At 49.8% G+C, this 23057-nt stretch overlaps 1 protein-coding gene across 1 annotated transcript in view; it reads right to left on the minus strand.

Annotated features, from left to right (window-relative positions):
* The window catches only part of LOC144611735 (tyrosine-protein kinase receptor UFO-like), a 105208-nt gene that overhangs the window by 18825 nt on the left and 63326 nt on the right, over positions 1-23057 (minus strand). The window contains 6 exon segments of the mRNA XM_078430967.1: positions 1454-1531; positions 3105-3200; positions 15652-15743; positions 16951-17080; positions 19726-19755; positions 21232-21376. Coding sequence (XP_078287093.1) covers positions 1454-1531; positions 3105-3200; positions 15652-15743; positions 16951-17080; positions 19726-19755; positions 21232-21376 — 571 coding nt within the window.

Consider the following 23057-nt stretch of genomic DNA (forward strand, 5'->3'; position numbering starts at 1 on the left):
GACCGAGATGAGAAAACATTTCTTCACACAGAGAGTGGTGAGTCTGTGGAATTCTCTGCCACAGAAGGTAGTTGAGGCCAGTTCATTGGCTATATTTAAGAGGGAGTTAGATGTGGCCCTTGTGGCTAAAGGGATCAGGGGGTATGGAGAGAAGGCAGGTACAGGTTACTGAGCTGGATGATCAGCCATGATCATATTGAATGGTGGTGCAGGCTCGAAGGGCCGAATGGCCTACTCCTGCACCTATTTTCTATATTTCTATGTTTCTAAGTACATATTGAAGAACTTGTTGAAGTAAATTCGCACATAAATTGATAATCAGCCCAAAAAGGTGGCAATTGGCTTTTCTGCTGTGTTTTATATTTTAACCACGTCTTAATTAATTAATATAGTTATATAATCTTGCACTTAATTGTAATATTTAGTCATTACAGATCCACCACTGATTTTCTGGCACTTGGTTCCACAAACTCCCTAGAGACAGCAGCCATAGTCAGGATCGAACTTGGGTCTCGGGCGCTGTGAGGCAGCAACTTTACCGTGCTACCCGGACTTACACAGTGAATGGTAAGGCCCTGGCACTTGGTCCCAGAGAATCAGAAAATGGTTTACCCATCTTACCAGACCAAAGGAGGTCACGGCTTCCGACTCAAGGTTTTTCACTGTGTCATGGCTCTTCTATTTGTCCCTCTCAACCCCATGCGGTCACGGGGAGAACGTACAAACCAAAGGTACTAGAGGAGCAAGATGGACCACTCCGTCAAAATCGCCTGCACTGAAGTGTCGTACGCAAAGGAGCAGAACGGCCGCCATTTTAGTAAGCAAAACCCGCCGTTCGCTCTGCCTCTCGCAGTGTAATCAGTGTTTTGGGGGAACAGTATGTGTGATGATACCATTAAAATGCAGAATATATCTCATCTATCAATTCACAGATATTTGTTATTTTTCTTTTTAAATGTTTCTGCAAGTTTCTGCCGACTAAAATGGCCGCCGTGACGTACTACGGTTTTTAGGGTCGAGTGGCCTATCTTGCTCTGCTCTACTATCTTTGGTACAAACTCCATAGAGACAGCAGCCGTAGTCAGGATCGAACCCGGGTCTCTGGCGCTGTGAGGCAGCAACTCCACCGTGCTGCCCGGACTTACACAGTAAATGGTAAGGCCCTGGCGAATGCTGTCTGGCAGAGGGATATCGTTCCCGGAACAGATGGAGGCAGGATAGAGCAGAAGATATTTGGCATTGAAGCCGGGTCTCTGGCGCTGTAAGGCGGCAACTCTACCGCTGCGCCACCGTGCCGCCCTGACATGGTTTGCCGCTTGGCCTATGAGGGTGTGGTGGTCCCACAACCAGCCCCCTCCTCTTGTTTCCAACCCCGACTATTGGTACTCTGACCGGGAGGAAAGCCCCCCCACACGCCCATCCCCAGGGCTGGCCCAGAGACATCCAGACTCACTTTTCATGGTCTTCACGGCGACCTTGAGGAAATAGTCGTCCTGGTTTAGCTGTCCTTCCATCACCGAACCAAACTCCCCTGAAAGAAATAAACAAACCCCAGTGAAATGGAAGCAGACTCCGGGCACGATATCCCATCAATTACTCCCGTGAACCCCATCTCCATCAATGAAACATATAATATAAGAAAATAACTGCAGATGCTGGTACAAATCGAAGGTATTTATTCACAAAATGCTGGAGTAACTCAGCAGGTCAGGCAGCATCTCAGGAGAGAAGGAATGGGTGACGTTTCGGGTCGAGACCCTTCTTCAAACATATAAGATTATTAAGGGGTTAGACACGCTAGAGGCAGGAAACATGTTCCCGATGTTGGGGGAGGGGCTCACGTTGTCGACCTCCCCGTGGTGAACCCTGTCAACTGACCTCAGTCAGGCGAACGACAACAAACAGAGACCGCAGAAGCAGCTTCCTCAGCCTTCTGCTGCCTCAAACGCAAGAGGAAGAATGTTGGGGGAGTCCAGAACCAGGGGCCACAGTTTAAGAATAAGGGGTAGGCCATTTAGGACGGAGATGAGGAAAAACTTTTTCAGTCAGAGAGTTGCGAAGCTGTGGAATTCTCTGCCTCAGAAGGCAGTGGAGGCCGATTCACTGGATGCTTTCACGAGAGAGTTAGATAGAGCTCTTAATGATAGCAGAGTCAGGGGGTATGGGGAGAGGGCAGGAACGGGGTACTGATTGTGGATGATCAGCCATGATCGCATTGAATGGCGGTGCTGGCTCGAAGGGTTGAATGGCATCCTTCTGCACCTATTGTCTATTGACTCATCCAGTTTCTCTGAACTGGGCCTCATCCCCATGGGCTCGAGGAAGAAGTCGGCCAGAGTGGCTAGAAAAGGCTAGAAGGGCAGAACGATCTTCCGTTCCTGAATCCAGCAGTTGCCACACTCTTCATTGAGCCCCCCCCCCCCCCAGGTTCCCAGAATGTTCTGCCTTCCAAAGATGGACCTCCAAAGATGGACCTGTTTCCACACCGTGTGACTCTCTGACTCTGTAACCTGACGTTTTGCTCAAGATGCCAGCGTCTGTGGTCCCCCGTGTCTCTGTTGTGATCAGATTAGTTTCGTTTAGTTTAGAGATACAGTGCGGAAACAGGCCCTTTCGGCCCACCGGGTCCTCGCCGACCAGCGATCCCCGCACACTAACACTATCCTACACCCACTGGGGACAATTCTTACATTTTTTAAATGTAAACATTGTCCCTAGTGGGTGTAGGATAGTGTTGATGAGCGGGGATTGCTGGTCGGCGCGGACCCGGTGGGCCGAATGGGCCTGTTTCCGCGCTGTATCTCTAATTAACCTACAAACCTGCACGTCCTTGGAGTGTGGGAGGAAACCGAAGATCTCGGAAGAAACCCACGCAGGTCACGGGGAGAACATGCAAACTCCGCGCAGACAGCACCCGTAGTCGGGATGGAACCCGGGTCTCCGGCACTGCGTTCGCTGTAAGGCAGCAACTCTACCGCTGCACCACCGTGGCCGCCCAAGGATCACGGGATCTTTGCCGTGAATCATGCTGCACTCCCATCCCCTCACCCCCTTCCCTGCCATTCCCAGTCCCTTTCCCCAGGCAACCACTCTCACACACTTACCCTCTCCCAGGGTCTTGCCCAGGGCCAACTTGTGCCGGTCAATCATCACGTCTTGTAGCTTCTCCTTGAGGTCGTCGCTGATTCCCAGAGTGTTCACTGAAGGAGGAGAGAGAGTCCAAGCATCAAGGTTTAGGTTTATTATTCTCACAAGTAGGCTCGGACTTTATTCCTTAGCAGACAAACCTTATTCCTTGGTGCGCAGGAAGATGAGGGATGATCTTAGTTCATCAGTCAGAGTTTAGTTTAGTTCAAGGACAAAAACTGCAGATGCTGGTTACAATCGAAGGTAGACACAAATGCTGGAGTAACTCAGCGGGTCAGGCAGCATCTCGGGAGAGAAGGAATGGGTGACGTTTTGGGGCCGAGACCCTTCTTCAGACTGATGGATTGATTGTAATCAAGACACAAAATGCTGGAGTAACTCAGCAGGTCAGGCAGCATCTCGGGAGAGAAGGAATGGGTGACGTTTTGGGGCCGAGACCCTTTTTCAAACTGATGTCAGGGGAGGGGGCGGGACGAAGATAGAATGTAGTCGGAGACAGGAAGACTAGTGGGAGAACTGGGAAAGGGGGAGGGGATAGAGAGGGAAAGCAGGGACTATCTGAAGTTAGAGAAATCAATGTTCATACCGCTGGGGTGTAAACTACCCAAGCGAAATATGAGGTGCTGTTCCTCCAATTTGCGCTGGGCCTCACTCTGACAATGGAGGAGGCCCAGGACAGAAAGGTCAGATTGGGAATGGGAGGGGGAGTTGAAGTGCTGAGCCACCGGGAGATCAGGTAGGTTAAGGTCCTGTTTCAATGCAGTGTGTCTCTATTTCTGGCGTGCAGTGAGGAAACCTGCCCTATTGCAGGGTGACTTGGACAGGTTGTGTGAGTGGGCAGATGCATGGCAGATGCAGTTTGATGTGGATAAGTGTGAGGTTATCCACTTTGGTGGTAAGAATACGAAGGCAGATTATTATCTGAATGGTGTCAAGTTAGGAAAAGGGGACGTACAACGAGATCTGTGTGTCCTAGTGCATCAGTCACTGAAAGGAAGCATGCAGGTACAGCAGGCAGTGAAGAAAGCCAATGGAATGTTGGCCTTCATAACAAGAGGAGTTGAGTATAGGAGCAAAGAGGTCCTTCTGCAGTTGTACAGGGCCCTAGTGAGACCGCACCTGGAGACTCACCTAGAGAGACAGGGCACGTACGTGAGGATGCTATTCATAGACTATAGCTCCGCCTTCAACACGGTCATCCCCACCAAGCTCATCACCAAACTCCACCAGCTAGGCCTTAGCTCGTCATTATGTGACTGGATCCTGGACTTCCTGCTGGAACGACCGCAGGCAGTGAGAATGGGCCCGCACCTGTCCTCCACTATCACCCTGAGTACCGGCACACCACAGGGCTGTGTTCTGAGCCCCATGCTCTACTCCCTCTTCACACACGACTGTGTTCCTGCATTCGACACCAACACCATTGTCAAGTTTGCAGATGACACAACGGTGATCGGGCTGATCACCAACGGGGATGAAACAAACTATAGAGCGGAGGTGCAGAACCTGGCGGACTGGTGCTCGGATAACAACCTGTCCCTAAATACCACCAAGACCAAGGAGCTGATCATCAACTTCCGTAGGTCACGTAACGGGGAATATGCCCCGATCTTTACCAACGGGGACAGTGTGGAGAGAGTGTCCAGCTTCAAGTTTCTGGGCACTCACATTTCGGAGGACCTAACATGGTCCAATAACACTGCTGCGCTGGTCAAGAAGGCACAACAAAGACTGTTCTACTTAAGAACACTGAAAAAGTCTGGTCTACCCCAACAGCTGCTGACGACCTTCTACCGCTGCACCATAGAGAGCATCCTAACGCATGGAATCCCTGTGTGGTACCTCAGCTGCACGGAGGCAGAAAGGAAAGCTCTACAGCGGGTGGTCCATAGAGCTCAGAGGGCCATCGGAACACAGCTACCAGACTTGGAGGGCATCTACAACACACGATGCCTCAGAAAAGCCACCAGCATCCACAAAGACTCTTCACACCCCTGCAACAGTCTGTTCGAACTCCTTCCATCGGGCAGACGATACAAGGCCTTCTACGCCCACACCTCCAGACTCAGGAACAGCTTCATCCCCAGGGCCATAGCTGGTATGAACCGGTCCTGCTGAGCCGGATGGCCACAACGCATAGATCAACTTGCACTTTACCCTGTCCAAAACTGTTACAACTGTTCGTTTCGTTGGGTTGCTGCTGTCTAAATTACCTAAATTATTGCATCGTATGGGAGGCGCATTCCCAATCTCGTTGTACCCCTGGGTACAATGACAATAAAGATATATTGTATTGTATTGTATTGTATTGTACTGTGTGCAGTTTTGATCTCCAAATTTGAGGAAGGATATTCTTGCTATTGAGGGCGTGCAGCGTAGGTTTACTAGGTTAATTCCCGGAATGGCGGGACTGTCGTATGTTGAAAGACTGGAGCGGCTGGGCTTGTATACACTGGAATTTAGAAGGATGAGAGGGGATCTTATCGAAACATGTAAGATTATTAAGGGGTTGGACACGTTAGAGGCAGGAAACATGTTCCCAATGTTGGGGGAGTCCAGAACAAGGGGCCACAGTTTAAGAATAAGGGGTAGGCCATTTAGAACGGAGATGAGGACATTTTTTTTCAGTCAGAGAGTTGTAGATCTGTGGAATTCTCTGCCTCAAAAGGCAGTGGAGGCTAATTCTCTGAATGCATTCGATAGCTAGATAGAGCTCTTAAGGATAGCGGAGTCAGGGGGTATGGGGCGGGGTACTGATTGAGAATGATCAGCCATGATCACATTGAATGGTGGTGCTGGCTCGAAGGGCCAAATGGCCTACTCATGCACCTATTGTCTATTGTCTATTGTCCATTGCCTAGGCTCTGGCTTGCTTTCCTCTAGGCTGGGCCAATGGGCAAAGATCCCATGTTTGTTCCGTGAGGTTCAGCTTGTTTTGGAGAGTGAAGTAGAGTTTGGAGAAAATGTTGCTCAAGGCCAACATGTCCGTCACCACCTCGCGAGGCTCCAGGGCCCTGCACAGCTGGGGAAATGTTACTGGGACTTCAGGAGCTGGCTCGACAGATGTTTCTGTTGTAACCAGCGAGACTCACTTACAGGAATTTTGGTTTTTCCTTTGGAGATACAGCGCGGAAACAGGCCCTTCGGCCCACCGAGTCCGCACCGACCAGCGATCCCCGCACACTAACATTATCCTACACACACTAAGGACAATTTTTTCAGTCAGAGAGTTGTGAATCTGTGGAATTCTCTGCCTCAGAGGGCAATGGAGGCCAATTCTCTGAGTACATTCAAGAGAGAGCTAGATAGAGCTCTTAAGGATAGCGGAGTCAGGGGGTATGGGGAGAAAGCAGGAACGGGGTACTGATTGAGAATGATCAGCCATGATCACATTGAATGGCGGTGCTGGCTCGAAGGGTCGAATGGCCTCCTCCTGCACCTATTGTCTATTGTCTATTGTCTATTGTCTAATTTTACATTTATACCAAGACAATTAACCTGCAAACCTGTACGTCTTTGGAGTGAGGAAGGAAACTGGAGGTCTTGGGAGAAAACCCATGATTGAATGGCAGAGTAGACTTGATGGACCAAATGGCCTTAATTTGCTCCTAGAACTTATGAAGACTCATTGGAAGAAAGATTCTAACTGGCCTTTCTCTTAATATGTCATTTTCCTTCTCCCTTAAGCGTGTCCAGTTTCCCTTTGAAGTCCAGTGTTGAAGGGGATTGCAAGACCCGAGAGGCCAGTGTATTCCAATTCTTAAACCTTCGTTCAGCTACAATAAAGTGTGTCTTCGCCTCACCTTGAACCTGTGCCCTTTTACTTTTTAACTTTAATTTAGATGGAAACAGGCCCTTCGGCCCACCGAGTATGGGGCTGACCCCATAACACTAGTACACTATCCTGCACACTGGTGTCAATTTTTACAATTTATAGAAGCCAATTAACCTACCAACCTCTACATCTTTGGAGTGTGGAAACAAACCGGAACACCCGGACCATGTGGGTTTTCTCCAGGTGCTCCGTCCGGTTTCCTCTCACACTCCAAAGATTTAGATTTTTTAGATTTAGATTTAGAGGTACAGCTCAGAAACAGGCCCTTCAGCCCACCGGGTCCGCGCCGCCCAGCGATCCCCGCACATTAACACTATCCTACACCCACTAGGGACAACAACAAAAAAACTTTTTTATTTACATTTGCCCAGCCAATTAACCTGTGTGGGAGGAAACCGAAGATCTCGGAGAAAACCCACGCAGGTCACGGGGAGAACGTACAAACTCCAAGATGTGCAGGTTCGCTAGTGTACGGGGTGATCGCTGGTCGCAGGAGATTCTTGCTATTGAGGGCGTGCAGCGTAGGTTTACTAGGTTAATTCCCGGAATGGTGGGACTATCATATGTTGAAAGACTGGAGCGACTAGGCTTGTATACACTGGAATTTGGAAGGATGAGAGGAGATCTTATCGAAACGTATAAGATTATTAAGGGGTTGGACACGTTAGAGGCAGGAAACATGTTCCCAATGTTGGGGGAGTCCAGAACAAGGGGCCACAGTTTAAGAATAAGGGGTAGGCCATTTAGAACTGAGATGAGGAAAAACTTTTTCAGTCAGAGAGTTGTGAATCTGTGGAATTCTCTGCCTCAGAAGGCAGTGGAGGCCAATTCTCTGAATGCATTCAAGAGAGAGCTGGATAGAGCTCTTAAGGATAGCGGAGTCAGGGGGTATGGGGAGAAGGCAGGAACGGGGTACTGATTGAGAATGATCAGCCATGATCACATTGAATGGCGGTGCTGGCTCGAAGGGTCGAATGGCCTCCTCCTGCACCTATTGTCTATTGTCTATTGTCTATTGTCTAATTTTACATTTATACCAAGACAATTAACCTGCAAACCTGTACGTCTTTGGAGTGAGGAAGGAAACTGGAGGTCTTGGGAGAAAACCCATGATTGAATGGCAGAGTAGACTTGATGGACCAAATGGCCTTAATTTGCTCCTAGAACTTATGAAGACTCATTGGAAGAAAGATTCTAACTGGCCTTTCTCTTAATATGTCATTTTCCTTCTCCCTTAAGCGTGTCCAGTTTCCCTTTGAAGTCCAGTGTTGAAGGGGATTGCAAGACCCGAGAGGCCAGTGTATTCCAATTCTTAAACCTTCGTTCAGCTACAATAAAGTGTGTCTTCGCCTCACCTTGAACCTGTGCCCTTTTACTTTTTAACTTTAATTTAGATGGAAACAGGCCCTTCGGCCCACCGAGTATGGGGCTGACCCCATAACACTAGTACACTATCCTGCACACTGGTGTCAATTTTTACAATTTATAGAAGCCAATTAACCTACCAACCTCTACATCTTTGGAGTGTGGAAACAAACCGGAACACCCGGACCATGTGGGTTTTCTCCAGGTGCTCCGTCCGGTTTCCTCTCACACTCCAAAGATTTAGATTTTTTAGATTTAGATTTAGAGGTACAGCTCAGAAACAGGCCCTTCAGCCCACCGGGTCCGCGCCGCCCAGCGATCCCCGCACATTAACACTATCCTACACCCACTAGGGACAACAACAAAAAAACTTTTTTATTTACATTTGCCCAGCCAATTAACCTGTGTGGGAGGAAACCGAAGATCTCGGAGAAAACCCACGCAGGTCACGGGGAGAACGTACAAACTCCAAGATGTGCAGGTTCGCTAGTGTACGGGGTGATCGCTGGTCGCAGGAGATTCTTGCTATTGAGGGCGTGCAGCGTAGGTTTACTAGGTTAATTCCCGGAATGGTGGGACTATCATATGTTGAAAGACTGGAGCGACTAGGCTTGTATACACTGGAATTTGGAAGGATGAGAGGAGATCTTATCGAAACGTATAAGATTATTAAGGGGTTGGACACGTTAGAGGCAGGAAACATGTTCCCAATGTTGGGGGAGTCCAGAACAAGGGGCCACAGTTTAAGAATAAGGGGTAGGCCATTTAGAACTGAGATGAGGAAAAACTTTTTCAGTCAGAGAGTTGTGAATCTGTGGAATTCTCTGCCTCAGAAGGCAGTGGAGGCCAATTCTCTGAATGCATTCAAGAGAGAGCTGGATAGAGCTCTTAAGGATAGCGGAGTCAGGGGGTATGGGGAGAAGGCAGGAACGGGGTACTGATTGAGAATGATCAGCCATGATCACATTGAATGGCGGTGCTGGCTCGAAGGGCCGAATGGCCTCCTCCTGCACCTATTGTCTATTGTCTATTGGTCGGCACGGACTAGGTGGGCCGATGTGCCTGTTTGCGCGCTGTATCTCTAAACTAAACTAAACTAAACTAATTGCTGCTCAGTCCACCAAACTTCTCTCTCGCTCTCCCTCTCTCTCTCTCTCTCTCTCTCATTGACAGCCAGCTGGCAGCCACACATCTGTAACATCTGTCCAGTTTTCCTGACCTCACTCCCCCTAGACCCACGGAGTGCGCTGGTAGATATTCTAGGCATCTGGGAGATCACGGATTACTATCGGCATTCCAGAGACAAGGATGACAAACCAGCTGATGGGAGAAGTGAGTTTGCAGCCTGACCTGAAGTTGTTCACCACAGATGTACAGAGGCAGCTGTTTTGTGTTTAGAACATTATGAAATCATCCCCTCCCTTCCCCAAATTACCACATGTTTTCCACAGTATGATGACGCATTCAACTAGACATGTGTTTAGTTGGTGGATGAACTAAACAACTTCGGCACGGTGGCCCAGCGGTAGAGTTGCTGCCTCACCGCGCCAGAGACCCGGGTTCGATCCTGACCACAGGTGCTGTCTGTACAGAGTTTGCACGTTCTCTCTGTGACCTGTACGGGTTCCTCCCACTTTACAAAGACGTGCAGGTTTGTAGGTTAATTGGCTTTGGTAAAATTGTAAATCGTGCCTTGTATAGGAATAAAACTGCAGATGCCGGTTTAAATCGAAGGTAGACACAAAATGCTGGAGTAACTCAGCGGGTCAGGCAGCATCTCGGGAGAGAAGGAATGGGTGACGTTTCGGGTCGAGTCTGAAGAAGGGCCTTGACCCGAAACGTCACCCATTCCTTTTCTCTCGAGATGCTGCCTGACCCGCTGAGTTACTCCAGCATTTTATGTCTATCTGTAAATCGTCCCTAGTGTGTAGGATAGTGCTGGCTTACGGGGTGATCGCTGGCCGGCGTGGACTCGGTGGGCCGAAAGGCCTGTTTACGCCCTGTTTCGCTTAAAGTCTAAAGTGAACTCAAACCTGTACCCAGGTGGCATATCATATCATATCATATATATACAGCCGGAAACAGGCCTTTTCGGCCCACCAAGTCCGTGCCGCCCAGCGATCCCCGTACATTAACACTATCCTACACCCACTAGGGACAATTTTTTACATTTACCCAGTCAATTAACCTACATACCTGCACGTCTTTGGAGTGTGGGAGGAAACCGAAGATCTCGGAGAAAACCCACGCAGGTCACGGGGTGAACGTACAAACTCCTTACAGTGCAGCACCCGTAGTCAGGATCGAACCTGAGTCTCCGGCGCTGCATTCGCTGTAAGGCAGCAACTCTACCGCTGCGCCACCGGCATGTCGGGGATGTTCACTGCTTCACCTGCACAGGTAACGTGGCACCAGATCGCTGTGCCAACCAGGGTGGCAGCAAGACCAGTGTATGTTCAGTAAAACCCTGTTAATCTAGGACTCTCAGGACCTTTGTGGTGCCGGGCTGACAGATATTCCTGATTATCGGATGTTCATTTATTAATATTCCAACTCATTCTTTAGATCAAATTTTTTTTTAAAGTCGCTGTTCAGTAATAGTTTGTTGAACTTGTTAAGTTTAGTGTTAAGTGAAGGAACTGGGATATTGGTGAGTGGTTAGTGTGTGGGAACCATGGCCCTGGACAATGAATGCAAGAGTGGGAATTGGGACCCTGGACAATGAATGCAAGCGTGGGGATTAGGAGCCCCAGCAATGGATTTGGAGCCCCGGACAATGGATTGGAACGTGGGGATTAGGCCCCGGACAATGGATTGGAGCTTGTGGATTAAGGCCCCAGACAATGGATTGGAGCGTGGGAATTGGGGCCCCAGACAATGGATTGGAGCGTGGGAATTGGGGCCCCAGACAATGGATGGGAGCGTGGGAACTGGGGCCGCGGTGTGTCAGTAGGGAGCGCAGCAATGGGGCCCTGGACAATGGATGGGCGTACAGGAAGTGGGGCCCCAAAGAATGGATGGATTATGTATACTTTATGTATACGCTCTCCCTCAGAACCCCTTCCAGTAATTTACCTTCCGCAGATATCATGTTTACTGGTCCATAGTTCTCAGGTTTTTCTTTACAGCCCTTCTTTAGTAAATGCACCACATTGGCCACCCTCCAGCCTTCTAGCACCTCACCCGTGGCTAATGATGATGCATCTCAGCCAGGGCTCCTGCAATTTCCCCCTGTCAATTTAGTTTAGTTTAGTTTAGTTTAGAGATACAGCGGAAACAGGCACTTCGGCCCACTGGGTCCGTGCCGACCAGCGATCCTCTCACATTAACACTATTCTACACCCATGAGGGACAATTTTCACATTTACCAATCCAATTAACCTACAAACCTACAAACGTCTTTGGAGTATGGGAGGAAACAGAAGATCTCGGAGAAAGCCCACTCAGGTCACGTTTGTACGGTCATGCAGAACGTACAAACCCCGTACAGACAGCACCCATAGTCGGGATCGAACCCGGGTCACCGGCGGTGGATTCGCTGTAAGGCAGCAACTCTTCCGCTGCGCCACCGTGACCACCAATGCCCTACATCAATGACCCTACAATCTCTTGATGCAAAGATAGACAACAGACAATAGACAATAGGTGCAGGAGGAGGCCATTCGGCCCTTCGAGCCAGCACCGCCATTCAATGTGATCATGGCTGATCATTCTCAATCAGTACCCCGTTCCTGCCTTCTCCCCATAACCCCTGACACTGCTATCCTTAAGAGCTCTATCTAGCTCTCTCTTGAATGCATTCAGAGAATTGGCCTCCACTGCCTTCTGAGGCAGTGAATTCCACAGATTTACAACTCTCTGGGTGAAAAGGTTTTTCCTAATCTCCGTTCTAAATGGCCTACCCCTTATTCTTAAACTGTGGCCCCTGGTTCTGGACTCCCCCAACATTGGGAACATGTTTCCTGCCTCTAACGTGTCCAACCCCTTAATAATCTTATATGTTTCGATAAGATCCCCTCTCGTCCTTCTAAATTCCAGCGTATACAAGCCTAGTCGCTCCAGTCTTTCAACATACGACAGTCCCGCCATCCCGGGAATTAACCTAGTAAACCTACGCTGCACGCCCTCAATAGCAAGAATATCCTTCCTCAAATTTGGAGACCAAAACTGCACACAGTACTCCAGGTGCGGTCTCACTAGGGCCCTGTACAACACTATCCTACACGCTAGAGACAATTTACAATTTACCGAAGCCAATTAACCTACAAACCTGTACGTCTTTGGAGTGTGGGAGGAAACTGGAGCACCCAGAAAAAAATCTAGGCGATCACAGGGAGAAAGTGCAAACTCTGTACAGACAGCACCCCTAGTCAGGATCGAACCCGGGTCTCTGGCACTGTGAGGCTGCAATCTACCCCGGCGCCAATGTGAGAGGCCCAGATGTTAATACAGAGCCAGATACCCCACTGTCTTCCTCCTGTTACATCCTGTATGGTGTCTAACATCCTGACGGTGAAAAATTGTAAGGGAATCGGCAAACTGGGCAAAATCCAGAAGATCTATGAACAGGATACATTGTGGAGAAATGCAATGGAATTTTTTAGAGTTTGGCGATACAGTACAGAAACAGGCCCTTCATCCCACCGAGTCCAATCACCTGGTGCAATCGCACTATCCTACACACACTGGGGACAATTTACAATTTTACCAAAGCCAATTAACCTATAAACCTGTTGGGTTGCTTGGGTAGTTTACACCCCAGCGGTATGAACATTGACTTCTCTAACTTCAGATAGTCCCTGCTTTCCCTCTCCACCCCCTCCCCCTTCCCAGTTCTCCCACTAGTCTTCCTGTCTCCGACTACACCCTATCTTTGTCCCGCCCCCTCCCCTGACACCAGTCTGAAGAAGGGTCTCGACCCGAAACGTCACCCATTCCTTCTCTCCAGAGATGCTGCCTGACCCACTGAGTTACTCCAGCATTTTTAGTCTATCCTATTAACCCGTATGTCTTTGGAGCGTGGGAGGAAACCGGAGCAATGGTAGAAAACCCACTCAGTCACAGGGAGAAGGTACAAACTCTTTGCAGACAGCACCCGTGGTCAGTGTCGAACCCGGGTCTCTGGCGCTGTGAGGCTGTAACTCCACCACTGCGCTACTGTTCCGGGTTTGCATTTGGAGTTCCATCGCGCGTGGGCGGGAAGCCATCCTGGTCTGTGGACAGGCGGGGTTTTCCACCCCTCCCCCCCCCCCCCCCCCCCCGTTGATCTCCACCTTGGAACTTAGCTGGGAAAATGTGACCGGCTGTAAGTGGGGCCTCAGTCAGAGGGAATCTCAAGGACACAAGGGCGGTGCTTGTTCACGATCATTCAGCTTCCAGACCTTGTATATTTTTTCAGACCCACCGAGCAACAAGATATTTTTAGATGGAGTGGGCGGATTTCAGTCTTGCTGTTGGATGGGAATCACAGAATGGTTAACAGCACAGAAAGAGGCCATTCAGTTTTGAATGGCCAAACGCATTTTTGAAAATGCACTAATCTATTTTCCTATCTGTCGAGGACTTGGGGAGACAGGCACAAACAAGCCGGAGTAACTCAGAGGGTCAGACAGCGCCTCGGGAGGACAGGAATAGGTGACGTTTCGGGTCGAGACCCTTCTTCAGACAGAATCGATCGCAGAGCCCCATCATTTCCCTCTCTCGGGTTAAAATGGAAAACAGTAAAACTATCATCACAGGGAGTTGGTACAAACGCCATACAAACAGCACCAGTAGACAGCCTCTACCTCCAACCTCATCTATTGCATCCGCTGCTCCAGATGTCAACTCATTTACATCGGCAAAACCAAACGCAGGCTCGGCGATCGCTTCGCTCAACACCTGCACTCGGTCCGCGTTAACCAATCTGATCTCCCGGTGGCTGAGCACTTCAACTCCCCCTCCCATTCCCAGTCTGACCTTTCTGTCATGGGCCTCCTCCAGTGCCATAGTGAGGCCCACCGGAAATTGGAGGAACAGCACCTCATATTTCGCCTGGGCAGTTTGCAGCCCAGCGTTATGAACATTGACTTCTCCAACTTTAGATAGTTCCTCTGTCCCTCTCTTTCCCTCCCCCTTCCCAGTTCTCCCTCTATCTTCCTGTCTCCACCTATATCCTTCCTTTGTCCCGCCCCCCTGACATCAGTCTGAAGAAGGGTCTCGACCCGAAACGTCACCCATTCCTTCTCTCCTGAGATGCTGCCTGACCTGCTGAGTTACTCCAGCATTTTGTGAATAAATACCTTCGATTTGTACCAGCATCTGCAGTTATTTCCTTATATTATAGCACCAGTAGTCAGGATCGCAAGCTGGTCTTTATCGCCGTAAGGCCGCAAACCTCACCGCTGCGCCACCGTGCCGCCCTGTGACGTCCTGTATGCCATCAAGCAACTTCATGGGAAGAGGTGGACAAGGCAAAATCCAGAGGGTCTATGGTCGGGATTCATCTTAGGAGGAATGGGATGGAGTTCCCAGCCCAGAACCTGCCCCTTCCACACACCCACCACCCTTTGTGTGAACATGTTACCCCTCAGATTCCCATTATATCGTTTCCCCTGTAACTTCAGCTCCTATCACTTATAGAAACAGAAACATAGAAAATAGGTGCTGGAGGAGGCCATTTGGCCCTTCGAGCCAGCACCGCCATTCATTGCGATCATGGCTGATCATCCACAATCAGTAACCCGTGCCTGCCTTCTCCCCATATCCCTTTGATGCCGCTAGCCCCTAGAGCTCTATCTAACTCTCTTTTTAAATTCATGCAGTGAATTGGCCTCCACTGCCCTCTATGGCGGAGAATTCCACAAATTCACAACTCTCTGGGTGAAAAAGCTTTTTCTCACCTCAGTTTTAAAGGGCCTCCCCTTTATTCTTAGACTGTGTGGCCCCTGGTTCTGAACTGTGTGGCCCCTGGTTTAAATGGCCTCCCCTTTATTCTTAGACTGTGTGGCCCCTGGTTCTGGACTGAATGGCCCCTGGTTTAAATGGCCTCCCCTTTATTCTTAGACTGTGTGGCCTCTAGTTCTGGACTGTGTGGCCCCTGGTTAAATGGCCTCCCCTTTATTCTTAGACTGTGTGGCCCCTGGTTCTGGACTGTGTGGCCCCTGGTTAAATGGCCTCCCCTTTATTCTTAGACTGTGTGGCCCCTGGTTCTGGACTGTGTGGCCCCTGGTTAAATGGCCTCCCCTTTATTCTTAGACTGTGTGGCCCCTGGCCCCTAGTCCTGGTTCCAACACTGGGAACATTGTGACCTTATGGTTACTCACGGGTGGTCTCTGTGGTCCGTCTGCTGTACGATTTGCGGGCCCGGTAACGCACCACCAGCTCCCCTTTGTCGATCATGGGTTTGAACGCCTCACTGTTGGGGCAAAGAGTGAGACAAGCAGTGAGACAAAGGATGGGGGACCCGTCACCGTTTCACCAACTCGCTGTTACGTTACTGGGGGGAGGAGGTCTGAGCAAAGACACTAGAGGAGCAAAATGAACCACACCATCAAAATCGCCTATACTGAAGTGTAGTACGCAAAGGAGCTGAACGGCGGCCATTTTAGTAAGCAAAACCCACCGTTCGCTATGCCTCTCGCAGTGTAGTCAGTGTTTTGGGGGAACAGTATGTGTGATGATACCATTAAAATGCAGAATATATCTCATCTATCAATTCACAGATTTTTGCTATTTTTCTTTTTAAATGTTTCTGCACGTTTCTGCCTACTAAAATGGCCGCCGTGACGTACTACAGTTTTTAGGGTCGAGTGGTCTATCTTGCTCTGCTCTATTATCTTTGGGTCTGAGCAACTAGACACAAAATCTGGAGGAACTCAGCGGGTCAGGCAGCATCTCTGGAGAAAAGGAATAGGTGAAGTTTCGGGTCGAGACCCTTCTTCAGACTGAGTGTCAGGGGCAAGGGAAACGAGAGATAGAGAGGGTGATATATGGGATTTATAGAACAAATGAATGAAAGATCGGCAAAATGTAAAGATGATCAAGGAACGGTGGAGTCCACAATGGTCCTAGCCCACAGCCAACTATGGACCAAGGATGGACACAATAAACTAGAGTCACTCAGGAGGTCAGACAGCATCTCTGGAGAAAAGGAAAAGGAAAAGGAAATTTTTACGTTTCGGGCCGAGATCCTTCTTCAGATCTTCTTCGGACCGTTGTGGGCTACACCTAACCTTTTCTTAGTTTAGTTTAGTTTAGAGATACAGAGCAGAAACAGGACCTTCGGCCCACCGAGTCCGCACCGACCAGCGATCCCCGCACATTAGCTCTATGCTACACACACTAAGGACAATTTACACTTATGCAAAGCCAATTAACCTACAATCATGTACGTCTTTGGAGTGTGGGAGGAAACCGAAGATCTCGGGGAAAACCCATGCAGGTCAGGTAAACACAAAATGCTGGAGTAACTCAGTGGGTCAGGCAGCATCTCTGGAGGGAAGGAATGGGTGACGTTTCGGTTCGAGACCCTTCTTCAGACTGATGTCAGGGGAGGGGGCGTTGAGGGAATGATTGTGGACGGTGCGCCAACACAAGCGGCGCACACCCGTAGCGGTCCTCACCCGTAGCGAACATCCTTCTTTCTGCGCCGGACCATCAGTACGGCGACACAAACTGCGCAGGCCGCCGCCACCGCGGCCGCCATCACCACGTACCACCAGTGCCAGGAGAACCCCCTACCGCCAGCGGGCCCTGGAAGGGTGAGAGCCACAGAACCATTAGTCAAGAGACAAGAACCAAGAACCATTAGTCAAGAGCCAAGAGCTAAGAGTCAAAGGTCATGGGGCAAAGGTCAAGAGCCAAGGGTTAAGGATCAAGGGTCAACAGCCAAGAGCGAAGGATCTAGGGCCAAGGATCAAGGGTTAACAGTCAAGAGCCGAGGAACAAGGGCCAAGAGTCAAAAGTCAAGAGTCAAGAGCCAAGGGTTAAGGATCAAGGGTCAACAGCCAAGAGCGAAGGATCTAGGGCCAAGGATCAAGGGTTAACAGTCAAGAGCCAAGGATCAAGGGCCGAGTCAAAAGTCAAGAGTCAAGAACCAAGGGTTAAGGATCAAGGGTCAACAGCCAAGAGCGAAGGATCTAGGGCCAAGGATCAAGGGTTAACAGTCAAGAGCCGAGGATCAAGGGCCAAGAGTCAAAGGTCAAGAGTAAAGAGCCAAGGGTTAGGGGTCAACGGTCGAGAACCATGTCCCAAGGATCAATTAACAGTCAAGAGGCAAGAGTGTTAATCATCACATGAACTGGCAAAAGAACAATGAAATTCTTACTTAGCATGCCTGTCCAGAGGGCCCTGTGGAAGCGCAGTGTTTAAGTAACCAGTCTAGCAATCCCAGGGCCTGAGCTCACAATCTCCAGGTTAAGTTTCGTTTAGTTTAGAGATACAGCTCGGAAAACAGGCCTTCGGCCCACGGAGTCCGCGCCGACCAGCGATCTCCGCACACTAACACTATCCTACACACACTGGGGACAATTTTTACATTTTTTGAAAGCCAATTAACCTACAAACCTGCACGTCTTTGGAGTGTGGGAGGAAACCGAAGATCTCAGAGAAAACCCACGCAGGTCACGGGGAGAACGTACAAACTCCGTACAGACAGCGCCCACCTCCCGGCCTGGGCACATGGAAGTGCAGGGAGTAGAGGGAGATGGAACACGTACAGATCAGTTTAACTTGACATCATGTCCATCACACAAACTGTGGGCCGAAGGGCCTGTTCCTGTGCTGTATGTGCTAGGTTCTAATGCTGCCAGTGTAGGAAGGAACTGCAGATGCTGGTTTATGTCGAAGATAGACACAGGATGCTGGAGCAACTCAGCAGGTCAGGCCAGTAGATGGTGTTTCAGGTCAGAACTTGAGTTTGACGAATGGTTCCGACCCGAAACGTCACCTATTCCTTTTCTCCAGCGATGTTGCCCGACCCACTGTGCTAATCCAGCATTTTGTGTCTCCCTAATGCAACCAGCCCTGGTGTAAGCTATCGAACAGAATGGGGCGGCACGGTGGCGCAGCGGTAGACTTGCTGCCTGACAGCACCAGAGACCCGGGTTCAATCCTGACTACGGGCGCTGTCTGTACGGAGTTTGTACGTTCTCCCCGTGACCGCGTGGGTTTTCTCTGAGATCTCCAGTTTCCTCCCACTCTCCAAAGACGTTTGTAGGTTTGTAGGTTAATTGGCTTGGTGTAAATGTAAACTGTCCCTAGTGTGTGTAGGATAGTGTTAGTGGCAGGGATCGCTGGTCGACGCGGTCTCGGTGGACTTGTTTCCATGCTGTATCTCTGAACTAAAGTAAACTAAACTAACAGGCTTTACTCAAAGCTTTTAGACAATAGACAATAGGTGCAGGAGGAGGCCAATCGGCCCTTCGAGCCAGCACCGCCATTCAATGTGATCATGGCTGATCATTCTCAATCAGTACCCCGTTCCTGCCTTCTCCCCATACCCCCTGTCTCCGCGATCCTTAAGATCTAGCTTTTAAAACCCTAAAGACAGACACTGTGAGATCTTGGGAGAGGGGTTGCAAGACAGGGAGGGTCCTTCCGAACCATCAGCAGGGTCATCGTAAGATCATAAATGACAGGAGTAGAATTAGGCCATTCGGCCCATCAAGTCTACTCTGCCATTCAATCATGGCTGATCTATCTCTCCCTCCTAACCCCATTCTCCTGCCTTCTCCCCGTAACCTCTGACACCCGTACTAATGAAGAACCTATCTGTCACTGCCTTAAATATATCCACTGACTTTGCCTCCACAGCCTTCTGTGCCAAAGAATTCCACAGATTCACCGCCCTCTGACCACGAAGCCGTGTCCCTCGTGACTTGCATAGAAACATAGAAAATAGGTGCAGGAGGAGGCCATTCGGCCCTTCGTGCCAGCACCGCCATTCAATATGATCGTGGCTGATCATCCAAAATCAGTACCCCGTTCCTGCTTTCTCCCCATATCCCTTGATTCCATTAGCCCCAAGAGCTATACCTAACTCTCTCTTGAATACTTCCAGTGAGTTGACCTCCACTGCCTTCTGAGGCAGAGAATTCCACAGATCCACAACTCTCTGAGTGAAAAGGTTTTTCCTCATCTCAGTCCTAAATGGCCGACCCCTTATTCTTAAACTGTGACCCCTGGTTCTGGACTCCCCCAACATGGGGAACATTTTTCCTGCATCCAGCCTGTCCAATCCCTCAAGAATTTTATATGTTTCTATAAGATCCCCTATCATCCTTCTAACATCCAGTGAGTGCAAGCCCAGTCGACCCATTCTTCAACTTGCCCCAACTGGGGACTTGACTAAAACCCGGTTGGACTCAGTTCCCTCGACGTGACCGTTGGCCTCTTACCCACTGGGTGCTTCGTTTCCCTCGGGTTATCTGTCAAGAGAAGCAGAAATAGCGTTGTGGCGCGTGAAACAGAGAGAGAGTTGTTAAATTGGTCGGTTAACGACCGAGCCCGCGCCGACCGACCAGCGATCCCCATACATTAGTTCTATTCTACACACTGGGGACAATTTACAGAAGTAAATTCACCTCTAAAAATGTTCCCAATGTTGGGGGATTCCAGAACCAGGGGCCGCACAGTCTAAGAATAAAGTGGAGGCCATTTAAAACTGAGGTGAGAAAAAAACGTTTTCACCCAGAGAGTTGTGAATTTGTGGAATTCTCCGCCACAGAGGGCAGTGGAGGCCAATTCACTGGATGAATTTAAAAGAGAGTTAGATAGAGCTCTTGGGGCTAGCGGAATCAAGGGATATGGGGAGAAGGCAGGAACGGGTTACTGATTGTGGATGATCAGCCATGATCACAATAGACAATAGACAATAGGTGCAGGAGGAGGCCATTCGGCCCTTCGAGCCAGCACCTCCATTCAATGTGATCATGGCTGATCATTCTCAATCAGTACCCCGTTCCTGCCTTCTCCCCATACCCCCTGACTCCGCTCTATCTAGCTCTCTCTTTAATGCATTTAGAGAATTGGCCTCCACTGCCTTCTGAGGCAGAGAATTCCACAGATTCACAACTCTCTGACTGAAAAAGCTTTTCCTCATCTCTGTTCTAAATGGCCTACCCCTTATTCTTAAACTGTGGCCCCTTGTTCTGGACTCGCCCAACATTGGGAACATGTTTCCTGCCTCTAACGTGTCCAACCCCTTAATAATCTTATAAGTTTCGATAAGATCCCCTCTCATCCTTCTAAATTCAATGAATGGCGATGCTGGCTCGAAGGTCCAAATGGCCTCCTCCTGCACCTATTTTCTATGTTGCTATGTTTCTATGTATAAACCTACAAGTCTTTGGTATGTGGGAGGAAACCGGAGCACCCGGAGAAAACTCAGGGAGAACGCACAAACTCCGTACAGACAGCACCCGTAGTCAGGATCGAACCCGGGTCTCTGGCGCTGTAAGGCAGCAACTCTACCACTGCGCCACCATGCTGTCATGTGGGGATGGGCAAAGACATAAACCCCTCTCCCCCCCCCCCCCCAACTGACCATGGCAGCCGCCTCTAGAGTCGCCAACTGTCCCGTATTAGCCGGGACATCCCGTATTTTGGGCTAAATTAGTTTGCCCCGTACGGGACCTTCCTTGTCCCATATTAGTAGGGTTGCCAACTTCCTCACTCCCAAATAAGGGACAAAGGGTGACGTCACCGCCCCGCGCCCCGTGCCCCACGTGACCTCACCCAGCCAGCGGCCACGTGCTCCCGCTCCACCAATGGCGGCCGCCATTGGTGGAGCGGGAGCATGTGGCCGCTGGCTGGGTGAGGTCACGTGGGGCGTGGGGGCGGTGACGTCACCCTTTGTCCCGTATTTGGGAGTGAGGAAGTTGGCAACCCTCGCCGCCTCTCACCTGGGTCGAGCAGGGTGACGGAGACGGGGTGGCTCCAGGGCCCGTCTCCTGCCCCGGTGTAAGCCGCCACTCGCACGCTCAAGTTAGTAACGGGCAGCAGCACCTCCAGAGTGATGTTCTCTCTCATCCCGTTGTCCACAATCACCTGCAGGGAAAGGAAAGGAATCAACGTGTGGAGGAAGGAACCACAGATGATGTAAACCATCCACCCGGGGCCGATCGCTCGGCGTGGTGGAGCTGAGATTTCCCCCCCCCCACCCCGCCTCGCCCCGCCCACCGGCTACGAGAGCCAAGATTGTCCCGTCAATAGACAATAGACGCAGGAGGAGGCCATTCGGCCATTCGAGCCAGCACCACCATTCAATGTGATCATGGCTGATCATTCTCAATCAGTACCCTGTTCCTGCCTTCTCCCCATACCCCCTGACTCCGCTATCCTTAAGAGCTCTATCTAGCTCTCCCATGAATGCATTCAGAGACTTGGCCTCCACTGCCTTCTGAGGCAGAGAATTCCAGATTTACAACTCTCTGACTGAAAAAGTTTTTCCTCATCTCCGTTCTAAATTGCCTACCCCTTACTCTTAAACTGTGGCCCCTGGTTCTGGACTCCCCCAACATTGGGAACGTGTTTCCTGCCTCTAACGTGTCCAACCCCTTAATAATCTTATATGTTTCAATAAGATCTCCTCTCATCCTTCTAAATTCCAGTGTATACAAGCTGAGCCGCTCCAGTCTTTCAACATATGACAGTCCCGCCATTCCGGGAATTAACCTAGCAAACTTACGCTGCACGCCCTCAATAGCAAGAATATCCTTCCTCAAATTTGGAGACCAAAACTGCACACAGTACTCCAGGTGCAGTCTCACTAGGGCCCTGTACAACTGCAGAAGGACCTCTTTGCTCCTATACTCAACTCCTCTTGTTATGAAGGCCAACATTCCATTGGCTTTCTTCACTGCCTGCTGTACCTGCATGCTTCCTTTCAGTGACTGATGCACTAGGACACCCAGATCTCATTGTCCGTCCCCTTTTCCTAACTTGACACCATTCAGATAATAATCTGCCTTCTTATTCTTACCACCAAAGTGGATAACCTCACACTTATCCACATTAAACTGCATCTGCCATGCATCCGCACACTCACACAACCTGTCCAAGTCACCCTGCAACCTCATAGCATCTTCCTCACAGCTCACACTACCACCCAGCTTTGTATCATCTGCAAATTTGCTAATGGTACTTTTAATCCCTTCATCCAAGTCATTAATGTATATTGTAAATAGCTACGGTCCCAGCACCGAGCCTTGCGGTACCCCACTAGTCACTGCCTGCCATTCTGAAAGGGACCCATTTATCCCCACTCTTTGCTTTCTGTCTGTCAACCAATTTTCTATCCATGTCAGTACCCTACCCCCAATACCGTGTGCTCTAATTTTGCCCACTAATCTCCTATGTGGGACCTTGTCGAAGGCTTTCTGAAAGTCGAGGTACACCACATCCACCGGCTCTCCCCTGTCCATTTTCCTAGATACATCCTCAAGAAATTCCAGAAGATTAGTCAAGCATGATTTCCCCTTCGTAAATCCATGCTGACTCGGAACGATCCTGTTACTGCGATCCAAATGCTCCGCAATTTCGTCTTTTATAATTGATTCCAGCATCTTCCCCACCACTGATGTCAGACTAAGTGGTCTATAATTTCCCGTTTTCTCTCTCCCTCCTTTCTGAAAAAGTGGGACAACATTAGCTACCCTCCAAGGAAGGGTGCCCGTCAACGGAAGGTTCGAGGCCCCCGACTGCTGGGGGACAAAGAAGGGAAGAGATT

The sequence above is a fragment of the Rhinoraja longicauda genome, chromosome 41 (assembly GCF_053455715.1).
Source record: "Rhinoraja longicauda isolate Sanriku21f chromosome 41, sRhiLon1.1, whole genome shotgun sequence".
NCBI lineage: Eukaryota > Metazoa > Chordata > Chondrichthyes > Rajiformes > Arhynchobatidae > Rhinoraja > Rhinoraja longicauda.